The sequence below is a fragment of the Anser brachyrhynchus genome (assembly GCF_964034855.1).
Source record: "Anser brachyrhynchus genome assembly, chromosome: 3".
Taxonomy (NCBI): Eukaryota; Metazoa; Chordata; class Aves; order Anseriformes; family Anatidae; genus Anser; species Anser brachyrhynchus.
Window position 1 is genome coordinate 122,730,901 of NC_137696.1, and position 17,469 is coordinate 122,748,369.

At 57.5% G+C, this 17,469-nt stretch overlaps 1 protein-coding gene across 5 annotated transcripts; it reads left to right on the forward strand.

The window, feature by feature from the left end:
* Positions 1-1,792: 1,792 nt before the first annotated feature.
* On the forward strand, positions 1,793-17,321 carry PAQR8 (progestin and adipoQ receptor family member 8). Of its 5 annotated transcripts, XM_080586051.1 has the most exons (3): positions 3,640-3,696; positions 10,612-11,447; positions 12,290-17,321. In XM_080586051.1, the coding sequence occupies exon 3, from the start codon at positions 12,367-12,369 to the stop codon at positions 13,423-13,425; it is 1,059 nt and encodes a 352-aa protein (XP_080442177.1). In that variant the 5' UTR covers positions 3,640-3,696; positions 10,612-11,447; positions 12,290-12,366; the 3' UTR covers positions 13,426-17,321. The 5 variants fall into 5 exon arrangements, with proteins under 5 accessions (XP_080442176.1, XP_080442175.1, XP_080442177.1 ...); XM_080586050.1 differs by lacking the exons at positions 3,640-3,696; positions 10,612-11,447 and adding an exon at positions 1,793-2,023; XM_080586049.1 differs by lacking the exon at positions 10,612-11,447 and having other exon boundaries at positions 2,093-3,696.
* The last annotated feature ends 148 nt before the right edge of the window (positions 17,322-17,469 follow it).

Here is a 17,469-nt window from a genome sequence, read left to right on the forward strand (position 1 = left end):
ATCGCTCTCTCCTGTTGTGCAGGAGGGAAATACGGCAATTAAATAAAAATGAATAATAAATAAATAAGTTTTTTTAAAAAAAGCTATGCCTCTAGGCATGATGGAAAATGAATCCCCGGGGAAACAAAGCCGGAGGAGAGGCTGAAGCAGCGGCCAGGAGAGCGTCTGCAGAATGTGGCAACCCCGCCGCCTTTCCAGGGAAGTCCGGGTGGCCCAAATATAGATCCTCGCAGGTTGTGCCTTGCTATTTCTGTCCGCTCATCTGCTGTCATGAGTTCTGCCCGTTCCTACAGACAGTGACAGCTGGCTCTTTTTATTCCTCATTTTCTTTCCTCGGCCCCCCAAGCCTGGAATTCACCGATCTGTATGGAAAGCCACAAAGCAAGGATGCTCCCGTTTATTGCTGGTGATCTCAGGACCCGTTTCTGGCCACGAGGCAGGATCCAGGGGTCACCTCTCCAAGTGATGCCCGGTTCTGGGAGACAGGGAGCTGCAGCAGCACATGCGGCAATGGGGTTAGACCCTGTTAGCAATCCTCATCTGACTGTCACGACTTATGCTCAGCCCCATCAGGCAGAAACGGCCTGACCCCGCTGGTTGTGCAATGAGGTCTGTGGCGGGGGGAACAAGGGAAGGGGGCAAAATGAACCGTACTCAGTGCTTCCCTCTGACTGCGTGGGCTGGGTTTGGTAACCCGAGGTTTTTAGGGCTGTTTTTTCTGAATTATTAGTTACAGAAAGCACAGAAACAGGATTCAAAACTATTGCGAAGGATTCATGTAGCCCAGCACCCTGAGACTTGCACATGTTCTTACAGAGGAAGAAGAAGGAAAAAGAAAACCCTCTGTAAGTTATGGACTCCTATATCCACAAAGAAATTTCCTTCCTGAGACCCATAAACTGGAGTTTTTGTTTTGAATCAAAATTTATAGCCTTTCCAAAATTGTCATTTTTTGCCATCTTTAATAATATCCATCTTGCCTAAATCCTGCCAAACGACGAGCAAAAATTCTGTGCAGAGGAAAGGCGTTTGACAAAGCAAAGCCTGGTGTGTAGAAGTCTCTGTTACCCAGTTATGATTCCACACCTTGATATTATTCATTACAACCTCATACAGGGAAAAGGTGGCTCCTTCTGCTTTCTGCTTCCCATTTGGGGTGAAGATCGCAGATGTCTCCCGTGCAAAGTTGCTGCGTTCTCCCTGATCAGCGCAGAGCAGACACAGGGGGTTTGGATGCATTCTGGCGAAAAGCCCTCCCTAAAATATAAGAGGAGGGGTTCACACCCATTTTACTCAGGGTTTACACCCTGGAGAGACGGCTGGTGCAGTTCTACGTGCTCTGGGGCATTGCTGCTGTGCCATCAGGTCCTAGCTTTGGGGGGATAATTCACAGCAGCCAAAATAATGGCAGGACCGCTTTGCACCCTGCAAAAATAGGGTTCGTATTGCACGGCAGTGAGGGTGTATGTATGTTGGGGCAGGGAACGGAGGTGTACGGGGGCTGTTTGAGGGCACCGAGCCTGCTTGGATCGTATCAGATGAGTGCCAAGGGCTGGGAGAGCGCAGGCTGGCACAGCTCAGTCTAAACCTGCTGGGAACAGTCTGCTGGGCAAACACAGCCACACCTGGGCTTTGCCTTGGAGTGAACCGGGTGATTCATTGCAGGGTGTGAGATACCAAAAGCAGGGGGAGCGCTGAGCAGCACCGCTGGGCAGGTCCCTGCCGCCTGGGAGCAGGTCACGCGGCAAGCAAATAAAATGCCCTGAAAGGTCTCTCTCCAAGCACGTGCCAAGCCTGGAAGATAAGTGGGGGAGAAGTCTGTTGTCGGAGCACAAACCTGGCAGCGTCGCAATGCAGGCACTGCAGCAGGGATGTCCTGTCCTGCTGCCCCCTTCACCCTGCCCTGCTTGGTCCTGACCACCATCTCTACCTGGACTTGCGCGAGGCATTTGGCACTGTCCCACGCGACATCCTGGTCTCTAAATTGGAGAGACATGGATTTGACAGGTGGACATCTCAGTGGGTAAGGCATTGTCCGGATGGTTGCACTCAAAGAGTTGTGGGCAATGGCTCAATGTCCAGGTGGAGATCAGTGATGAGTGGTGTTCCTCAGGGGTCGGTATTGGGACCGACGCTGTTTAATGTCTTTTTCAGTGACGTGGGCAGTGGGATTGAGTGCACCCTCAGCGTATTTGCCAACGACACCAAGCTGTGTGATGTGGTCGTCACACTGGAGGGACGGGATGTGATCCAGAGGGACCTCGGCAGGCCTGCGAGGTGGGCCTCTGTAACCTCATGAGGTTCCACAAGGCCAAGGGCAAGGTCCTGCGTCTGGGCTGGGGCAATCCCAAGCACAAGTACAGGCTGGGTGGAGAATGGATGGAGAGCAGCCCTGAGGAGAAGGACCTGGGGGTGCTGGTTGATGAGGGAGGGGATTCTCCCCCTCTGCTCCACTCTCGTGAAACCCCCCCTGCAGCCCTGCACTCAGCTCCGGGCCCGGCACCAGGAGGACGTGGAGCTGCTGGAGCGGGCCCAGAGGAGGCCCCGAGGATGGGCAGAGGCTGGAGCCCCTCTGCTCTGGAGCCAGGCTGAGGGAGCTGGGGGTGTTGGGCCTGGGGAGGAGAAGGCTCCGGGGAGACCTCCCAGCGGCCTGCCCGGGCCTGAGGGGCTGCAGGAGAGCTGGGGAGGGACTCTGTGTCAGGGGTAGGGACAGGACAAGGGGGGCGGCTTTAAACTGAAAGAGGAGAGGGTTAGATCAGACATTAAGGAGAAATTTGTCACTATAAGGGCAGTGAGGCCCTGGCGCAGGCTGCCCCGAGGAGCTGTGGGTGCCCCATCCCTGGCAGTGCCCAAGGCCAGGCTGGATGGGGCTGGGGGCAGCCTGGGCTGGGGGCAGGGGTCGTGCCCATGGCAGGGGCTGGAACCAGGCGGGCTTTAAGGTCCCTGCCAGCCCAAACCGTCCTGTGATCGTATGGTTCTGTGCGGCAAATGATGTAAAAATGGGTGAAAGAGGAAGAGCAGTGCCGTGACCACCACCTCCCACCCTGCAGCTTTAAAGAACAGACGGAGAGGAAGGAAGCAGCAGTAGGGGCTTTACAGCGGGAGATGTCTTAAAAAAGACAGAAAACAAGCACGAGGCGTCACCAAAGAAGCCAGGAGCCGCCGATCACATCCCAGGCACGCCACCGAGCGAGGTGACGAGGACAACAGGAGGCCACCTGCCCCGCTCCTTCCCCCCACCCGCACGCCCACAGGTCCCTGCCGATGGAGCAGAGCCGCCCAGCCCCGAGCGCTGTTATCAGAGCCGGGAAAGCCCCATTCCGGGGCTGCCTCCCTGCCATCCTCTCCCCATCTCCTCAGCAGAACAACCGCTCCCCCCCCACCCCCCCCCCATGGCCGTCAGGACCCGCAGGGAGGTGCGGAGAGGCCGGAGCCGGGCTCTGCTCGGCGGTGCCCAGGGCCGGGCCCAGAGGCCCCGGGCCCAGCCCGGAGCCCCGGCGGCTCCCCCTGCCCCGTCCCCACCCGGGGACCCCCGGCCCTCTCGCTGTCCCCCCCCCCCCCCCCCAGCCGTGTCCCCTCCTCCCCTCGCTGTCCCCGCCCGCTGGGGACACCCCGGGGCGGAGCCGGACGCAGGCGCTCGGGGCCCGGCGGTGGCCGCGGTGGCCCCGGGGACGCGGAGCCGGAGGTGGCGGCGCGGTGAGTGCGGGCGGTGGCACCGCGGGGACACCTCGGGGACACCCCGGGGACAGCCCGGGGACACCTCGGGGACACCTCGGGGACACCTCGGGGACAGCCCGGGGACAGCCCGGGGACACCTCGGGGACACCCCGGGGACACCTCGGGGACAGCCCGGGGACAGCCCGGGGACACCTCGGGGACACCCCGGGGACACCTCGGGGACAGCCCGGGGACAGCCCGGGGACACCTCGGGGACAGCCCGGGGACAGCCCGGGGCTCGCAGGGGTGGGGACGGGGAGCGGGGTTTTGCCCCGGTCCGGGCTCGCCGAGGGGCCGGGGCGCTGAGCATCCCCCCCGCGGGTCACCCGCTGAGGGCGGGGGGGGGGGGGGATTCGCCGCCGGGTCCCCCCAGGTTCGTCTGGTCCGAAAGGGCGCTGAGAGCCGGTGCTGCTGCTCCGCCGGCGGCTTCGGAGAGCCGCGGGTGGGTTTTGCGCGTCGGGGCTTCGGGACACCGAGTCCCGCGGGGACAGCCAGCTTTAGGCTTGTCGCCAAGCTGCCACCCACCCGTTTCCACCGAAATGCCCCCAAAAGTGCCAGCGAAGGGCTTGCTCCCTTCTCACACTCCCCAGCGCTCTCCTGGCCTCATCGGTCACCTTCCTTTTATTGCACACCTGGATTTTCTTCCCCGGAGGAAAACACCGAGAGCATCTCGCCTCTTTTTTTTTTTGCAGACCCCTTTCCCCTGCCCCTTTGGAGACCCCGCTTTGTGGGACTGCAGTTCCCAAATCCCTTGATCCAGCGAAATTCCCCTCCGTGCTACGGCTGCAGGTAGCGGGGGGAGTGCTGACCCCGGGGGGGGGGGTGAGGATGAGGATGTGGGCGCCGCCGCCCCGGCAGCGGTAGTTGAAAACGAGTGAAATCAGGAAAAGGTCACGAAAAAGGGTGAAGGACGCAGGCGATGCTCAGCGGGAGCGAAAACCAAGCTGCTGGGTCTGGTTTTGCTCCCTTCCAGGGCAGGGAGGGGACGCTGAGCTGTGAATCGCTGCAGCACCCGCTCCCATCCCGAATCGGAGGGGGGACCGTGCACCGCAAGCAGTTCCTAGAAAGGCGCAGCCTGGCCAGGCCAAACCGCACGCTGCTGCGCGTTTCCTCCCGCGAAGGCGTCGTTCAGCACCCGCAGGAACCTCCTTTCTGCTTTGCTCGGCTTTATTTCCCTTCAAGCTGTGCCTGGAGGGGGGCTGCGTCCCTCTGGCAGGGGGAGATGGGCGACCACGGGCTGAGCGAGCAGCCCCGAGCGCAAAACGGGGCAGCGGCTGAGGACCCCTCACCTGCTTGTGCTCGCAGCTATTTATCCGCCTTCACTGACTCATGCGCCGGCTTAATATTTAGCTGCCGATGTACTTCATACGCTCTGCTCCAAGGGTCGGCCCGGTATTTAATCGCGGTGCTGTAAGAAAGTCCCCAAAGCAGTAAATTGCCCCAGGAGGCTGCGGTTTGCGGGGCTGCGAGCTGTGCGTGTGTGGCCGTGCCGTACGTCCCCTGCCCTGCAGGCACAACGGCGCTTTGATTTTTTCCCTGTAAGCCTTTGGGACCGAGCGGGGATTTAAGCATGTGGATGCCACCCAGCATCCCGCATTTACGGGGCGAAATCCATCCTCTGATCCTTGCTCGCCATTGCTGGGGGCTTTGTACCCCCGCCCCGAGGGGCAGCGCTGCTCGTCCTGAGGCTCGCTCGGCCAAACAGGAGGATGGGGACAAGGACAAGGACGAGAGCTCGCAGCTCCAGAGGGCTGGCACGGAGCTGCAGGCTCTCCCCGGCAGCCCGCATGATTTATATACATTTTTTTCTCGTGACCGAAGCTCTAAAACGCGCAGCCTTCAAAATGTGTGCGGGCAGCAGGCATTGGCGGATGACAGCCTGTTTGCAGCAAAGCCAGGCAGCCTCAGCCCGGAGGCTTTGGGACATCCCGGCAATGCTCCGGATCCCCAAAAATGCACAGTCGGTTTGGTTTGGGTTTCTCTGCCTCCAGGCAGAGTGGTTGCGGGGTTGTCCCACGAGCAGATGGATCTGAGCGAGGAGGGATTTGGTGGCTTGTCGAGGTTGGCACTGAAAGGTTTTTGTCCCGTCACTGGTGCTGGGGCTGTTACCTGGGCTCCTGGGGCTTTAGGGGTCAGGGCAGTGACCCCATATGCGGGCAAACTGGCCCCAGAAATGCTGTGTGCACAGAGCTGCGCAGGGATGGAAGGGAAGCGCCCCGTATCCCACGGACATCACAGGAGGAAATTCAGGATGTGAAAGCAGGATGCAGCTGAAACAAACCCCAGCTCCCTTTTCAGTCCGCGGGGAGAGAAACGGGCGCTTCTGTGGCACCATTCATCTCCTTCCAGCGCTGGCATCCGAAGCAGGGCAGGTCACTCACCCCGCTCCATCAGTGGTCCCGGCACGACCGAATGCGGCAGGCAGGGACGGATCTGGTGCTCACTGGCAGGGGACAGCTCGCAGCCGCATACCTAAACCATCTTTGCCCCAAAACAGGGCGGATTTACCCCAATCCCATTCACAAAGCTGGACCAAAGCCATGCTGGGAGCGTGCTAACGCTTCGGCAACCCGACAGACCAGGTCCTTGATGGGGAATGTGCCCTGGTCTTCACAAAACCACAGAATTTTAGGGATTGGGAGGGACCTTGAAAGGTCATCTAGTCCAATCCCCCTGCTGGAGCAGTCTTGTTTGCCTGCCGATGATCACCAAGCCAGCAGGGCTGGGCGCTCCACCCGGCCGCGCGCCGCACCCCGGCATCGCACACCTACCCAAAAGCACCTAGAATCACTGGGCAGGCACTTCTCAGGGCCTGCGGATGTTAACTGGTTATTAATACCAAATATTAACACTTTTAAATACCAAATATTAACACTTCTGCATCTACTGAGTGCCACAGTTGGGTTTCTTTCCCTTCTATTTTTTTTTTTACTCCACGCGTCGCATGCATCAGCTGCATTATCAACACAATCAATGCAATCCAATAATTATCAATACCAATGAAGCAGAGACTCGGTGCTGCAAAAATCAGAGCCCTGCACGCAATATCTGGCTCCGGGTTCAGTCCGCAGCCCCACAGCCTCTGCAGGTCTTTGCTTTCCTAACCGTGGGTGTCCAAAACGCCGCAGGACCTCGAGGTCCGTGGCAGGATGCTGCGCCCCCGTTGCCTTTGCTGCGGGGGCGCGGGTTTTTGCCCGCAGCTGTGGTTTTGCTCTGTTCCCTGCGAGCTCATGGTGCCGGCTCCGCTGCTCTCGTCCCCTGGACGCAGCCCAACGCGCAGGCAACGCCGAGCTCATGTCAAGAGGCACCCGCGGCTCGGCTGGCGGCTGGCCCGGCCGCTTGCCTGGCCACAAATCGCGGGGGAACGGCCACCAGCACGGCTTCAGCAGCACGGGGATCTGCCATCTCCTGGGGCTGGTGTCCTGGCCTCGTCAGGCGTTAAGTTCCTGACTAACACACGCTCGGACAAAGCCTGCTCCAGCTCCGTGCCGCGGGTGTGTATGGAGAGGTAGAATTGGGGCTGTGATTTGTTATTTGATAATTTTCTCAAGGTTGCTTTGATCCGTAGCAGAATTGAGGTTATTGGTAGGCTTCCCCTTCAAGGACTTCAGCAAATCACATCCCTAAGGGACGTGGTTTGGTGATGGGACTCAGAAGGTCAGATTGTGTAGGGTCTTGATGGTGGGGCTCTGTGAGACCCCCCTGCAGGCCCGAGCTCAGCTCCGGGCCCAGCACCAGGAGGACGTGGAGCTGCTGGAGAGGGCCCAGAGGAGGCCCCGAGGACGAGCAGAGGCTGGAGCCCCTCTGCTCTGGAGCCAGGCTGAGGGAGCTGGGGGTGTTGGGCCTGGGGAGGAGAAGGCTCCGGGGAGACCTCCCAGCGGCCTGCCCGGGCCTGAGGGGCTGCAGGAGGGCAGGGGAGGGACTCTGTGTCAGGGGTAGGGACAGGACTAGGGGGGGGCTTTAAATTCAGAGAGGGGAGGTTTAGATCAGACATTAGGAAGAAATCCTTCCGTCAGAGGCTGCCCCGAGGAGCTGTGGGTGCCCCATCCCTGGCAGTGCCCAAGGCCAGGCTGGATGGGGCTGGGGGCAGCCTGGGCTGGGGGCAGGGGGCTGGAACCAGGTTCCCATTCTGTGGTGCTGTAATTCTTGACAGAACTTGATGATTTTAAAGGTCTTTTCCAACCTAGGTGGTGCTATGGTTCTACATCAGCTGTTTCCTTCCAGACCCGGGCAGTCCGTGTTGGGTGAGCGCTTGTAACACAGCTGTTGGGCTGATGTAGGTGTAACGGGGCACACAAAGCATGTCAAGAAAAATGAAATATTCCGTGCCGTGTTCTGTTATGTAGTCCCAGCACTGCCTGGTGCATCAGAGCAGTGCGTTCAGAGCACAGTATCTCGTTCTCATTAGGCAGGTGGAGATTTGTATCCTCATTTGATAGACTGGGAGGTGGAAGAGCAACTGAGAGGAGTCCCGAGCACCCGAGGGATTTCCACCTCTCCGAAGCTGGAGCATCGGTCAATTCTTCTTCTCCCTAGCACAAACCATCGGATGTCACCTCTCCCAGCATGTGGCTGTGGTGACACCCGCCTAAATCCCAGTAACTCCCTCTGGGGATGGCATCAGGAGGAAGGTTAGCACGGGCAGGTTTATTTGCCACGGAGGAAGGAAGCAGGTAGCGCCAAGAGGACGCAGGAATTACTGCTACGAGCCAGTCTAGGGTCTCCTCTTTATTTCTTGTCTCTGCTGGAGCCTCTCTAAAACACCAGGGACCAGCGTGGGACTGAGGATCTGGCATCCTGGTCCCAAACTGGTCTTCCAAGCAAGGGGGAGATGCCCCAAGTTGCTGGAGGAGATGTGGGTGCTCGGGGAGGACCAGGAGGGCTTCGGGGTTGGACCTGGGCTGGGTGCAGTTTGCAGCCTCTCCCTGACCCCCTGCCAGCCCTGGGGAGGCGAGCAGAGCTGCTTTCTGCCGTCCTGCTGCTGTACAGGCTGCGATGCCAGACTTAATCCCATGTAGGAAGTGGTCAGAAGAAAAGCCCGGGGTCCAAAATGACCCGTGGTCCTTCTGAGGAGCCTCTGCTCGGCTCCCAGAAGAAAGGAATTCAGGAATTAATCACGTGCAGCTCTCCAAACTGGCCTGTCGTCCGCTGCTGCGAGATCCCTGCGGTTATTTTCATGCCGTCCACAACCACTTTTCTTTTAAAATGTGTTGCATTTATTAAAGACTTCCCCGCAGCTAGGTTCCCCGGGCCCGCCTGCTTTGTTTACCAGGAGCTGCTGCCTTTCTGGAAGCAGATACCCGCCTGGTGCCTGCATGCTATTCCGCAAGTAAATATTATCATCACGCTGCTACAGCCTCACTTGCAGAGAGTTAACGCTGGGGCCAGGCTGGTGGGAAAATCAGCTGTACCCCGCAGGAATATTTCTCATTCAAACCCTTCCATTAGCCTGTGACGAAAAGCAAAAGAGCTGGGAAAAGCTCGGGTTTCCAATTACTTCAGAAGAAAGGGAGAGAAAAAACTGGAAGGGGATCGTTCCTCCTCTGTGCCGCGGTTCTTATTGTGGCTGCGATGATACAGCCTGGCCACCGTCCACTCTCCTCCTTCCCTCCTGGCAGCTCCGGCCCCGAACAAACGATACTTGGTTGCTGTGAATTGGGAGCAGCCAAAAGAACTGAATCCCCCGGAGATGGGGGCGAGGACGGAATCGCAACGAGACGCCCCGGCGATGAATGTGGCTTTCAGCCGCTGCGACGCCCCCGCCAAAGGGAAAGAATAGGGGCTCTGTGAAAGCAAAACAGCCAGTCCCGACCTTGGGGGTTCTTTTTTTTTTTTTTTTTAATTTGTATTATTATTATTCCCCTTCTTTCTCCCTTCTCTAACGTTAAACGCTCGTCGCTTTGTGCATCACATGATCGCTGGAAACTGCCAGCTTGCTCCTTCGTGTCACAAGCTTGGTTTAAAATAAGCGGCCTGCCGGGTTCCTGCTTTACTCGCTCTTTGAGTATCAGATGTGTTTTCGTGGGATTTCGGGCTGCTATTTTGAAAATCTCTGCACCTCCCTCCTCCTGTTAAAAACTGGCGTTTTCCAGCTCCGTGAGCCTGCCTGGAAGAATCCCTGCGGTGTCAGGGGGATGAGCAGCATCCAGCCTCGCTGAGCTTCAGGGCGATGCTCACTATATCAGAGAGGAGAGATTGGGGCAAAATCCTGGCGCGAGCAAAATCCTGGCTCTGTACGAGCCAGAGCCAGCCTGTGCCTGGTGCAGCCGCTGCCGTCCCTCCCGTGTGCTCATCAGCATGCAAACCAGGCACGCCGCGGTGGTGGAAAACACGACGTGACCCCCGTGTCGGCACGCATCCCTGCGCCCAGCCTCCATCGCCGTCTTCTGGTTGCCCTTGCTCCTTGCAGCAGCTTGCAGGAGGTGAATGTCCTGACCCTGCTCCGTTGCACTTCACTTGTTTCATCTGTGCAACATCTGAGCTGTTTTTCTGGTTCCTGGTGTCCCGGGGTCAGCACTAGCGAAGCTGGGGGGGCTTGGGGAGCCCTTTTCCCTCGTGCCTTGTCACCGTGAGCCCCATCACCAGCTCTGGTGGAGCTTAGGACACCCAAAGCACCGCAGGCTCCATGCTCACACCTTTCCACGGGGCATCCGGACCAGGAAGCCAAGCATCATCTCAGTAGAGGCACAGCCGTAAAACCTCCCTGCAGTTCCCACCGCATCGTGCTCAGCCTCAAGCCAAGTTCTGGCCACATCATCCGAAGGAGACACGGGGCAGCAGAGAGGGGATACCACGGTGCTGCATAGCCAGGGCTGGTCCTGCCTGGACTTTGCCTTATCCTGAGGCTGAAGTCAAGAATAAGGTGGATGAATGAGGTTTTTCTTTCTCCTTCAGGTATAAGGAGCCAGAGCAGACTGCCTCAGGTGAACATACCTACATTAGAAGTGGAGAGAGGGAACGTTGTCCCTTTTTGACGCCATCCCCTCGCAGGAGTGCTTCAGAGCCCACATTTTCCTTCCCAAATGTTGTCGTGTAACCCCATGGGGACACACCAGCCGCTGAACAAAGCGTGTGTCCTGTCACGGATCCAGGCCTGCAGACGCTGAGGAGAGAACTAACGTCCTTGTGACTGTGCAGCATCAAACCCCAGCAAGGGCCCTGCCCTTGAAACTTAACTACCACGTGCGGGCACCACCTTCCCTCCCACCTCCTGCAGCCAAGGCGGCTCCGCCCGAGTCAGCAGCCAGCTTCCGCGGTGGAAGAGAAGGAAAAAAAAAAAAAAAACAGTCCTGAGAGGTGCTAACGGAGAAAGCCTGGAAAGCAGAAAGAGAGAATTGGCTGGAAAACGCTGTCGCCGTCAGTTACAGCTCCCATCTGCTAGAAGGAGGAAGTAACGTGAAAACAGTTTGTGTGTTATCGGAGGGTTGCGAGGGGAAGTGGGACTTGCGAGGCGGCGCGTGGCCTGCTCTGACTTTGCTCTTTGTGCTCTCTCGCCCCGGGACTGTTTGACGGGTCCCGTCTCTCTGCTTTCACTTCCTCTCGGTGGGTGACACTGGCCTCCGTGTCGCCCGTCGCCGGCCTGCTCTGGGTCTCCCGTCGCGCACCCGCTCTCTCTTCCTCTGCCTCGCCTCTTGCAGCGGATGCTACGGAAGAAAAATAAGACGTTTCTGACACTCGGGCAAAATACTCATTGCCGTTTACTTATTTCGGGCCAGCTCCGTGCACCGCAGGTCTGTAAGGGTGTATGTAAGCGTAGGAGCCAGGCCCCGGTCCTACAAACACGCCTGTGGTGTCTGGGGAGGAGAACAGAGCCCGGTGGGGCTCCAGCAGCATCCAGTTCAGTTGAAGTGTGGTCATGGGTGATGAGTTCTTTATTTTTTTTAGCGCGGTGTAAACGCCAGCAGGGAAGGGAAGCATCTCGGGTGGAAGAGGAACAGAGGGTATTAGGAGTGAACTCAACACCGTGAGGTTATCTCCAGACATCAGGGATCCTGGCTGTGGATGCTGTCCCCAAACTGCAGTCGGCTCTGGGGGCAGCCCCTTGTTTCTCCACCGCCTCCCAGTCCTGCTGCCTCTTACACGTGGAGGGATGAGGGCTGCGGCTTTGGGACCGTGGACTTCTCCCTCTGCCCCCCATGTGTAAACTGTGCAGCAGGGAAGCCAGGCTTGTGTGCAGCCTCCACGATTTGGTTGCAAATCCCTGTTTACTCGGTTGCAGAAGGGCAAGTTGTCCTGTAGAGGAATCACTACACCCTGATTTCATCCCCGAGTGCTTTGTTCGGGGGAAAGGGGTGACAAATCCCCTCCACGGGTGCTTTCTTGACATCTAACTGCTTCTTGAAACCCTGTATTTGCAGCTACTGCCTACTCCTAGACATGCTACGAGGTGGAGAAGGGACACGGCGGTGCCATCTTCCTCCACGCTGAATTTAGGTCTGCCAAGTCAGGAGATGCCCCTTGCCTCAGAGGTCAGGGCCAACATCTCCACATCCCCGCGGTTTATCCCCCTGAGGATAAAACCCCCACGCTTTGCTCCTGATGTTAACGTTTCCTCCGTCTCCTCTCCCCTCAGGGCACGAAGACGACGTCCCGCAGGGCACGAGGACGACGTCCCCCAGAGCCGGGCTGCCGGGGGCCTCACGCCGCGAGATGACGGCCATCCTGGAGCGCCTCAGCACGCTGTCCCTCAGCGGGCAGCAGCTCAGCCGCCTCCCCCGGCTGCTGGAGGACGGCCTCCCCAAAATGCCCTGCACCGTCCAAGAGGCCGAGGTGCCGCAGCTCTTTCGGGAGCCGTACATCCACGCCGGGTACCGTCCCACCGGCCAGGACTGGCGCTACTACTTCCTCAGCCTCTTCCAGAAGCACAACGAGGTGGTCAACGTGTGGACTCACCTCCTGGCGGCGCTGGCCGTGCTGCTGAGGTTCAAGACGTTCGTGGAGGCTGAGCAGCTGCCCGTGGACGCGTGGTCCTTGCCCTTGTTCGTCTTTGTCCTCTCCTCCGTCACCTACCTGACCTGCAGCCTCTTGGCCCACCTGCTGCAGTCCAAATCGGAGCTGTCCCACTACACCTTCTACTTCGTGGACTACGTTGGAGTCAGCATCTACCAGTACGGTAGTGCCCTGGCCCATTTCTACTACAGCTCCGACCAAGCCTGGTACGACAAGTTCTGGCTTTTCTTCCTCCCGGCGGCTGCTTTCTGCGGCTGGCTGTCCTGCGCCGGCTGCTGCTACGCCAAATACCGCTACCGGCGGCCCTACCCCATCATGAGGAAGATGTGCCAGGTGATCCCAGCCGGGCTGGCCTTCGTCTTGGACATCAGCCCCGTGGCTCACCGGGTGGTCGTGTGTCACCTGGGGGGCTGTGAGGAAGACGCCGCTTGGTACCACACCTACCAGATACTGTTTTTCCTTATCAGCGCGTATTTCTTCTCCTGCCCGGTCCCCGAGAAGTACTTCCCCGGCTCCTGCGATATCGTCGGCCATGCCCACCAGATCTTCCACACCTTCCTGGCCATCTGCACCCTCTCCCAGCTGGAGGCCATTTGCTTGGATTACAAGAACAGGCAGGAGATTTTCCTAAAGAGACACGGGCCTTTCTCCATCTATCTCTCCTGCGTCTCTTTTTTTGGCCTGGTGGCTTGCAGCGCCCTCACAGCCTACGTCCTGCGATGCAGGATCAAGGCCAGCCTGGCGAAAAAGGACTCCTGAGGGTCGTGGAGGCGATGGGCACGACACCGCCGGGGTGGTGCAAACCAAGAAAAGGGGCATAGCGTATTAGAGACGTAACTGGCTTATTTGCCTAACACACTGTGACTAACCTGGACCTTGGACTTGGGTGGAGGGCTGGATACTTCGTGCTGGATGCGTTCTCACAGCAGGGGCTGCCTTCTGCCCTGCGCGGGGACGGGGCGGGGGTTAAGCCAGAACAAGTCATTTAACCAAGGATGCTGGAATAGGCAGAGGTTTCTTGTTCACTCTGGCAAACCTAGGGGAGTTATCTGGCTGAACGTCAGGGAAGGCAGCCTGAGGGCTGTGAGGCCGTAGCGGGGTCTCCCAGGGCTCACGAGGAAGTGGAGAACCCGCCATGAGGCCCAGAGGTGCGCTTGGTGACCTCTTTGGGTTTTGCCGTCTCTGCTGTCTCTGAGGAGACCTGTTAGCAAAGGGTACGTGTGGTACAGTGGCTGCGATAATCCTTCTCCGAGCTGGGCTAAGCCAGGTTCTCTCTACGACCTCCTTCTCAAGTATCTCAGTGCCAGGTTGCTGAGGTGGCATCAGCAAAGCATCTAGACCTGGACTTGACCTTCTTTAGGATGAACTGGGTCTGAACTTGCGTGTCTGCCAGGCACTGGCGTGGGTCCAGCCACCCCTGGCCCCGGTGGGGATGTCAGCTCATCTGCATCTTCTCTGTCTGCACGGTTGCACCATCTGCAGCGGAGCTGTCAGGCTGTCCCAAGTCTTCGAAGGCTCCTCTCTTCCATTTTAACGGCTTACTTGCCTTCGAGGAGCTGCCCGTGGCTCAGGTTGGAGCTGGTTTTTGCAGCCTTCCTCAGGAGCAGCGGTAGAGGCTGAGCTCCCCGGCGGCCACCAGCGTTCAGGGTGCGGGCGCTGGGAGGGGAAACGCATTCGATGCTCAGCGCCTCATTTTAGAACCGCAGAGCGGCTGGTAGGGACCTTAAGGATCATCTGGTCCCAACCCCCTGCCATCTTGGCTGCCCGTGTGTGACATGTTCATGCGTTCCTGCGTAGACTGACCCCATATCATCTGCCACAGGAGTCTGGCTGACTTCCATCGCTGCCCACATGGTGTAGAAGTAACTTGGGTGTGATCGGTCTGATAGGGGAAGGGCTCCGCGCCCTGGGCCTCCAGCAGCTCTAGGATGGTCGTGGCCGACAGGGGATGAAAGTGAAGTGGATGTGAAGCCTTTGTTCCCCTCTTAATGGTTCTTTTCAGGATGCCAAGCAGTCCTTGGTGGCCCTTGAAGCTGACCGTGAAACTTCAAGGTTGCTCTTCTCTGACCCATAGGGCTACGGATCGGGCACATTTTTATCAGCACTAGATGAAGGTAGAGTGGCGAAAGGCAGGAGCAGGTTGTCAGAATTAAGGTTCTTTGTAATCCCGGGGTGGGTTTGTCCTTGGAACATGGTGATTCTTGTGTGGGGTAGCAAAGACAGCGGTCAGGGATACTCGATGTCCATGGCTCACTCCAGTCCAAGGTGTAGGAAGGGTTGGTTTATGGTGTCCACAAGTGGATGAGTCTCTTCTGGGTTTGCGGAGGGGAATATCAGGTATGGAGCCACCTATCTGCGCTGGAGTCGGTAGCGCTTACAGGACCGATGCTGAGAGGCCTCGCAGAGACCTGTTCCATTCAGACCGGACACCTCCTGTCTGACCCACTGCTCACTTTCCACACTAAGCTCTGGGTCCTCCCAGCTGTACGCTACGCAAGACCTGAAGCCTCAAATGCCCCGACATCTCCGGGAGGTACAGATCTTTGCTGAAAGCCAGGGAGGCGCGGGATCTACTCCAGCCAGGGATCTCTCGCACTGAATCCAAGGGCAGGCAAACGAATTGTGGTTGCTGGTACTGAGCAGGCAGGGTTTAGGGTTGGGGATATGATTTATCATGACAAGCACTGATTTCTGCACTTGATCCATTTTTTTTTTTACTATTGAGATGTGTTTATGTATGTGTGTGCGTGCCTGGTTTAATATCCAGGAAGGTTTTGCCTTTGGCTTTTTTTGTCTACAGAGCTTCCTAGTCGTTTCAAGATTAGTTTGAAGGAAACACCACCACGCTGCTGGAGGAGCACGGTGGGCCAGACAACAGCATCTCTGAAAGCTCAGCTGTTAATGGGTGCTTTGCTGCAACCTGCGTTTTGTGGACAAACCTGGAAATCTGGCCTCCTTGACAACCTGGATACAAAGGAGGAGGGGAGAAATTTTTGATGACAGGAGAAGAAAACCGTAGGGCAGACTTCAAGAGGTCTTCTAGTCCACCCTTTCTCATCACTCTAGGCTTCCAGTTCCAGCAATGGCAGCAGGTTGCTCAGGGAGTACGGCCACACCGATGGACTTCTCCCTCCGTGGTCTTTGCAGCATTACGTGTGGGTCTCTGGCTTCTGTGCAGGAAGGGGGAAAAAACCAGGGTGGTGCCCAGCTCCTTTCTGGGCTAAAACAGAGGGAGCGGGCACCGCTAGCAGCCAGCTGCGCTCTGCTCTTACCTGGTTATACCGGTACCAAAAGACGGGGATCACACAGGCGTTTCCTTCTCTAAGGCTTTGAAAATAGATGAGATGTTCAGCCCCTGGCTAAGGAGGATGACTACTGTAACGCCACCCAGTTCACAGCGGGGTAGGAGGTGCCCCGTGACTCTCCCAAGGTACTTCTGGCCGTATGTCATCTCCTGCCTGGTCCAGCAGAAGTGAAACTTCTCCTTGTGGAGCAACCGTTGTGTGACAGCGGTGGTGTTTCTACATCCTCCCACGTTAGCCCTCAGCTGAGGCCACTCCTGTCCCCGTGGGGCCCTGCGCTCGGACCTGGAGCTGACCTCCTGGTCACTATGACGGGTTAATTTAGCAGGGAGCCACCACACGGGTCGCTGCTGCTGTGAGGATGCACCCTTGGTGTCACAGGGGGCTTGCCTCCACTGGAGCTTCCTCCATCCCCGTCTCCATCCTCCTCCTCTTCCTCCAACGAGCGTGTCTCTTTCAGGACTTCATCCTTGTGCCTTACACACCCGGTTACCTACCTGCGCGGGCTCCACACGCCGAGCAGTCTGCAGCACCTCAGCGGGGCCGGGAAGTGGCTGCAGACCCTCCTGGAAGCCGTGCCATTGATCTAGGGGAGAGCAGGGCTGTATTTTGAGGGAGTAAAAGTGCCGCTGTGCTGAACGTTCAGCCCACCTGAGGGCCTGTCGGGGTCTTCTCCTTGGGCTCGCTGCTTGGAGCACGCCTTCCTCCGTCCTGGTGCTCCTAAGGAGGCGCGGCTGGGAAGGGCGAACCGGTGGCAGGGGCTTGGTGAAGATGAGGCCATCAAAGGCTGATCACGAAGGGACCCAAGTCCTAACCCTCACCCCCAGGAATCTCCACTCCTGAGATAGTATTTTAGCAGATCTCGCAGCCTGGATCTGTACAGGTCAACTGAGAAGTCATCCCGACATGCCTTACGCGGTCACCTCCTGGGTTTTCTGCTCTCCGCTGGTCCATGGCTGCTTTTACCGGGGACTGGCTTTGCCTGGTGTACGGGGCAGAAGAGGAGGATGGAGAAAGGTGCCTTAAACTTGCCTTAAACTTGCAGTTTTGCCTAGTGATTTGTGTAGCAGGGCAAGGACGGGTTCCTCATGTGCCTTGCAATTTACAGCTTTTACTGACGAGATTATTTTTAAGCACTGTTTGTTACTAAACAGAAGTACGGAAGAGTTTGTATTTTTTTTTTTCCCCTGGGAAACAGGGAAGGATATGGGTGTTAGATACTAACCATCCCCTTCCCACCTCCCATCTGCTGACTTTGTATTGTTGAAAACATTGACAATATTTTAAGCTTTGTACTGTACTGATCACTATTTAAAAACCTTAGTTAAAAAAAAAAAAACTGTGAAAGTAAAACGATTGGTGTGGTGTGAAATTCCCAAATGCACAAGTACAGAAGGTTGTGAGTCACGAGGGAGAAACTTTGGCCTTACAGGAAGAGTGGGCAATAATTATAACAATAATTAACACCAGGGTATAATTTTATCTGTGTATTTCAAACCAC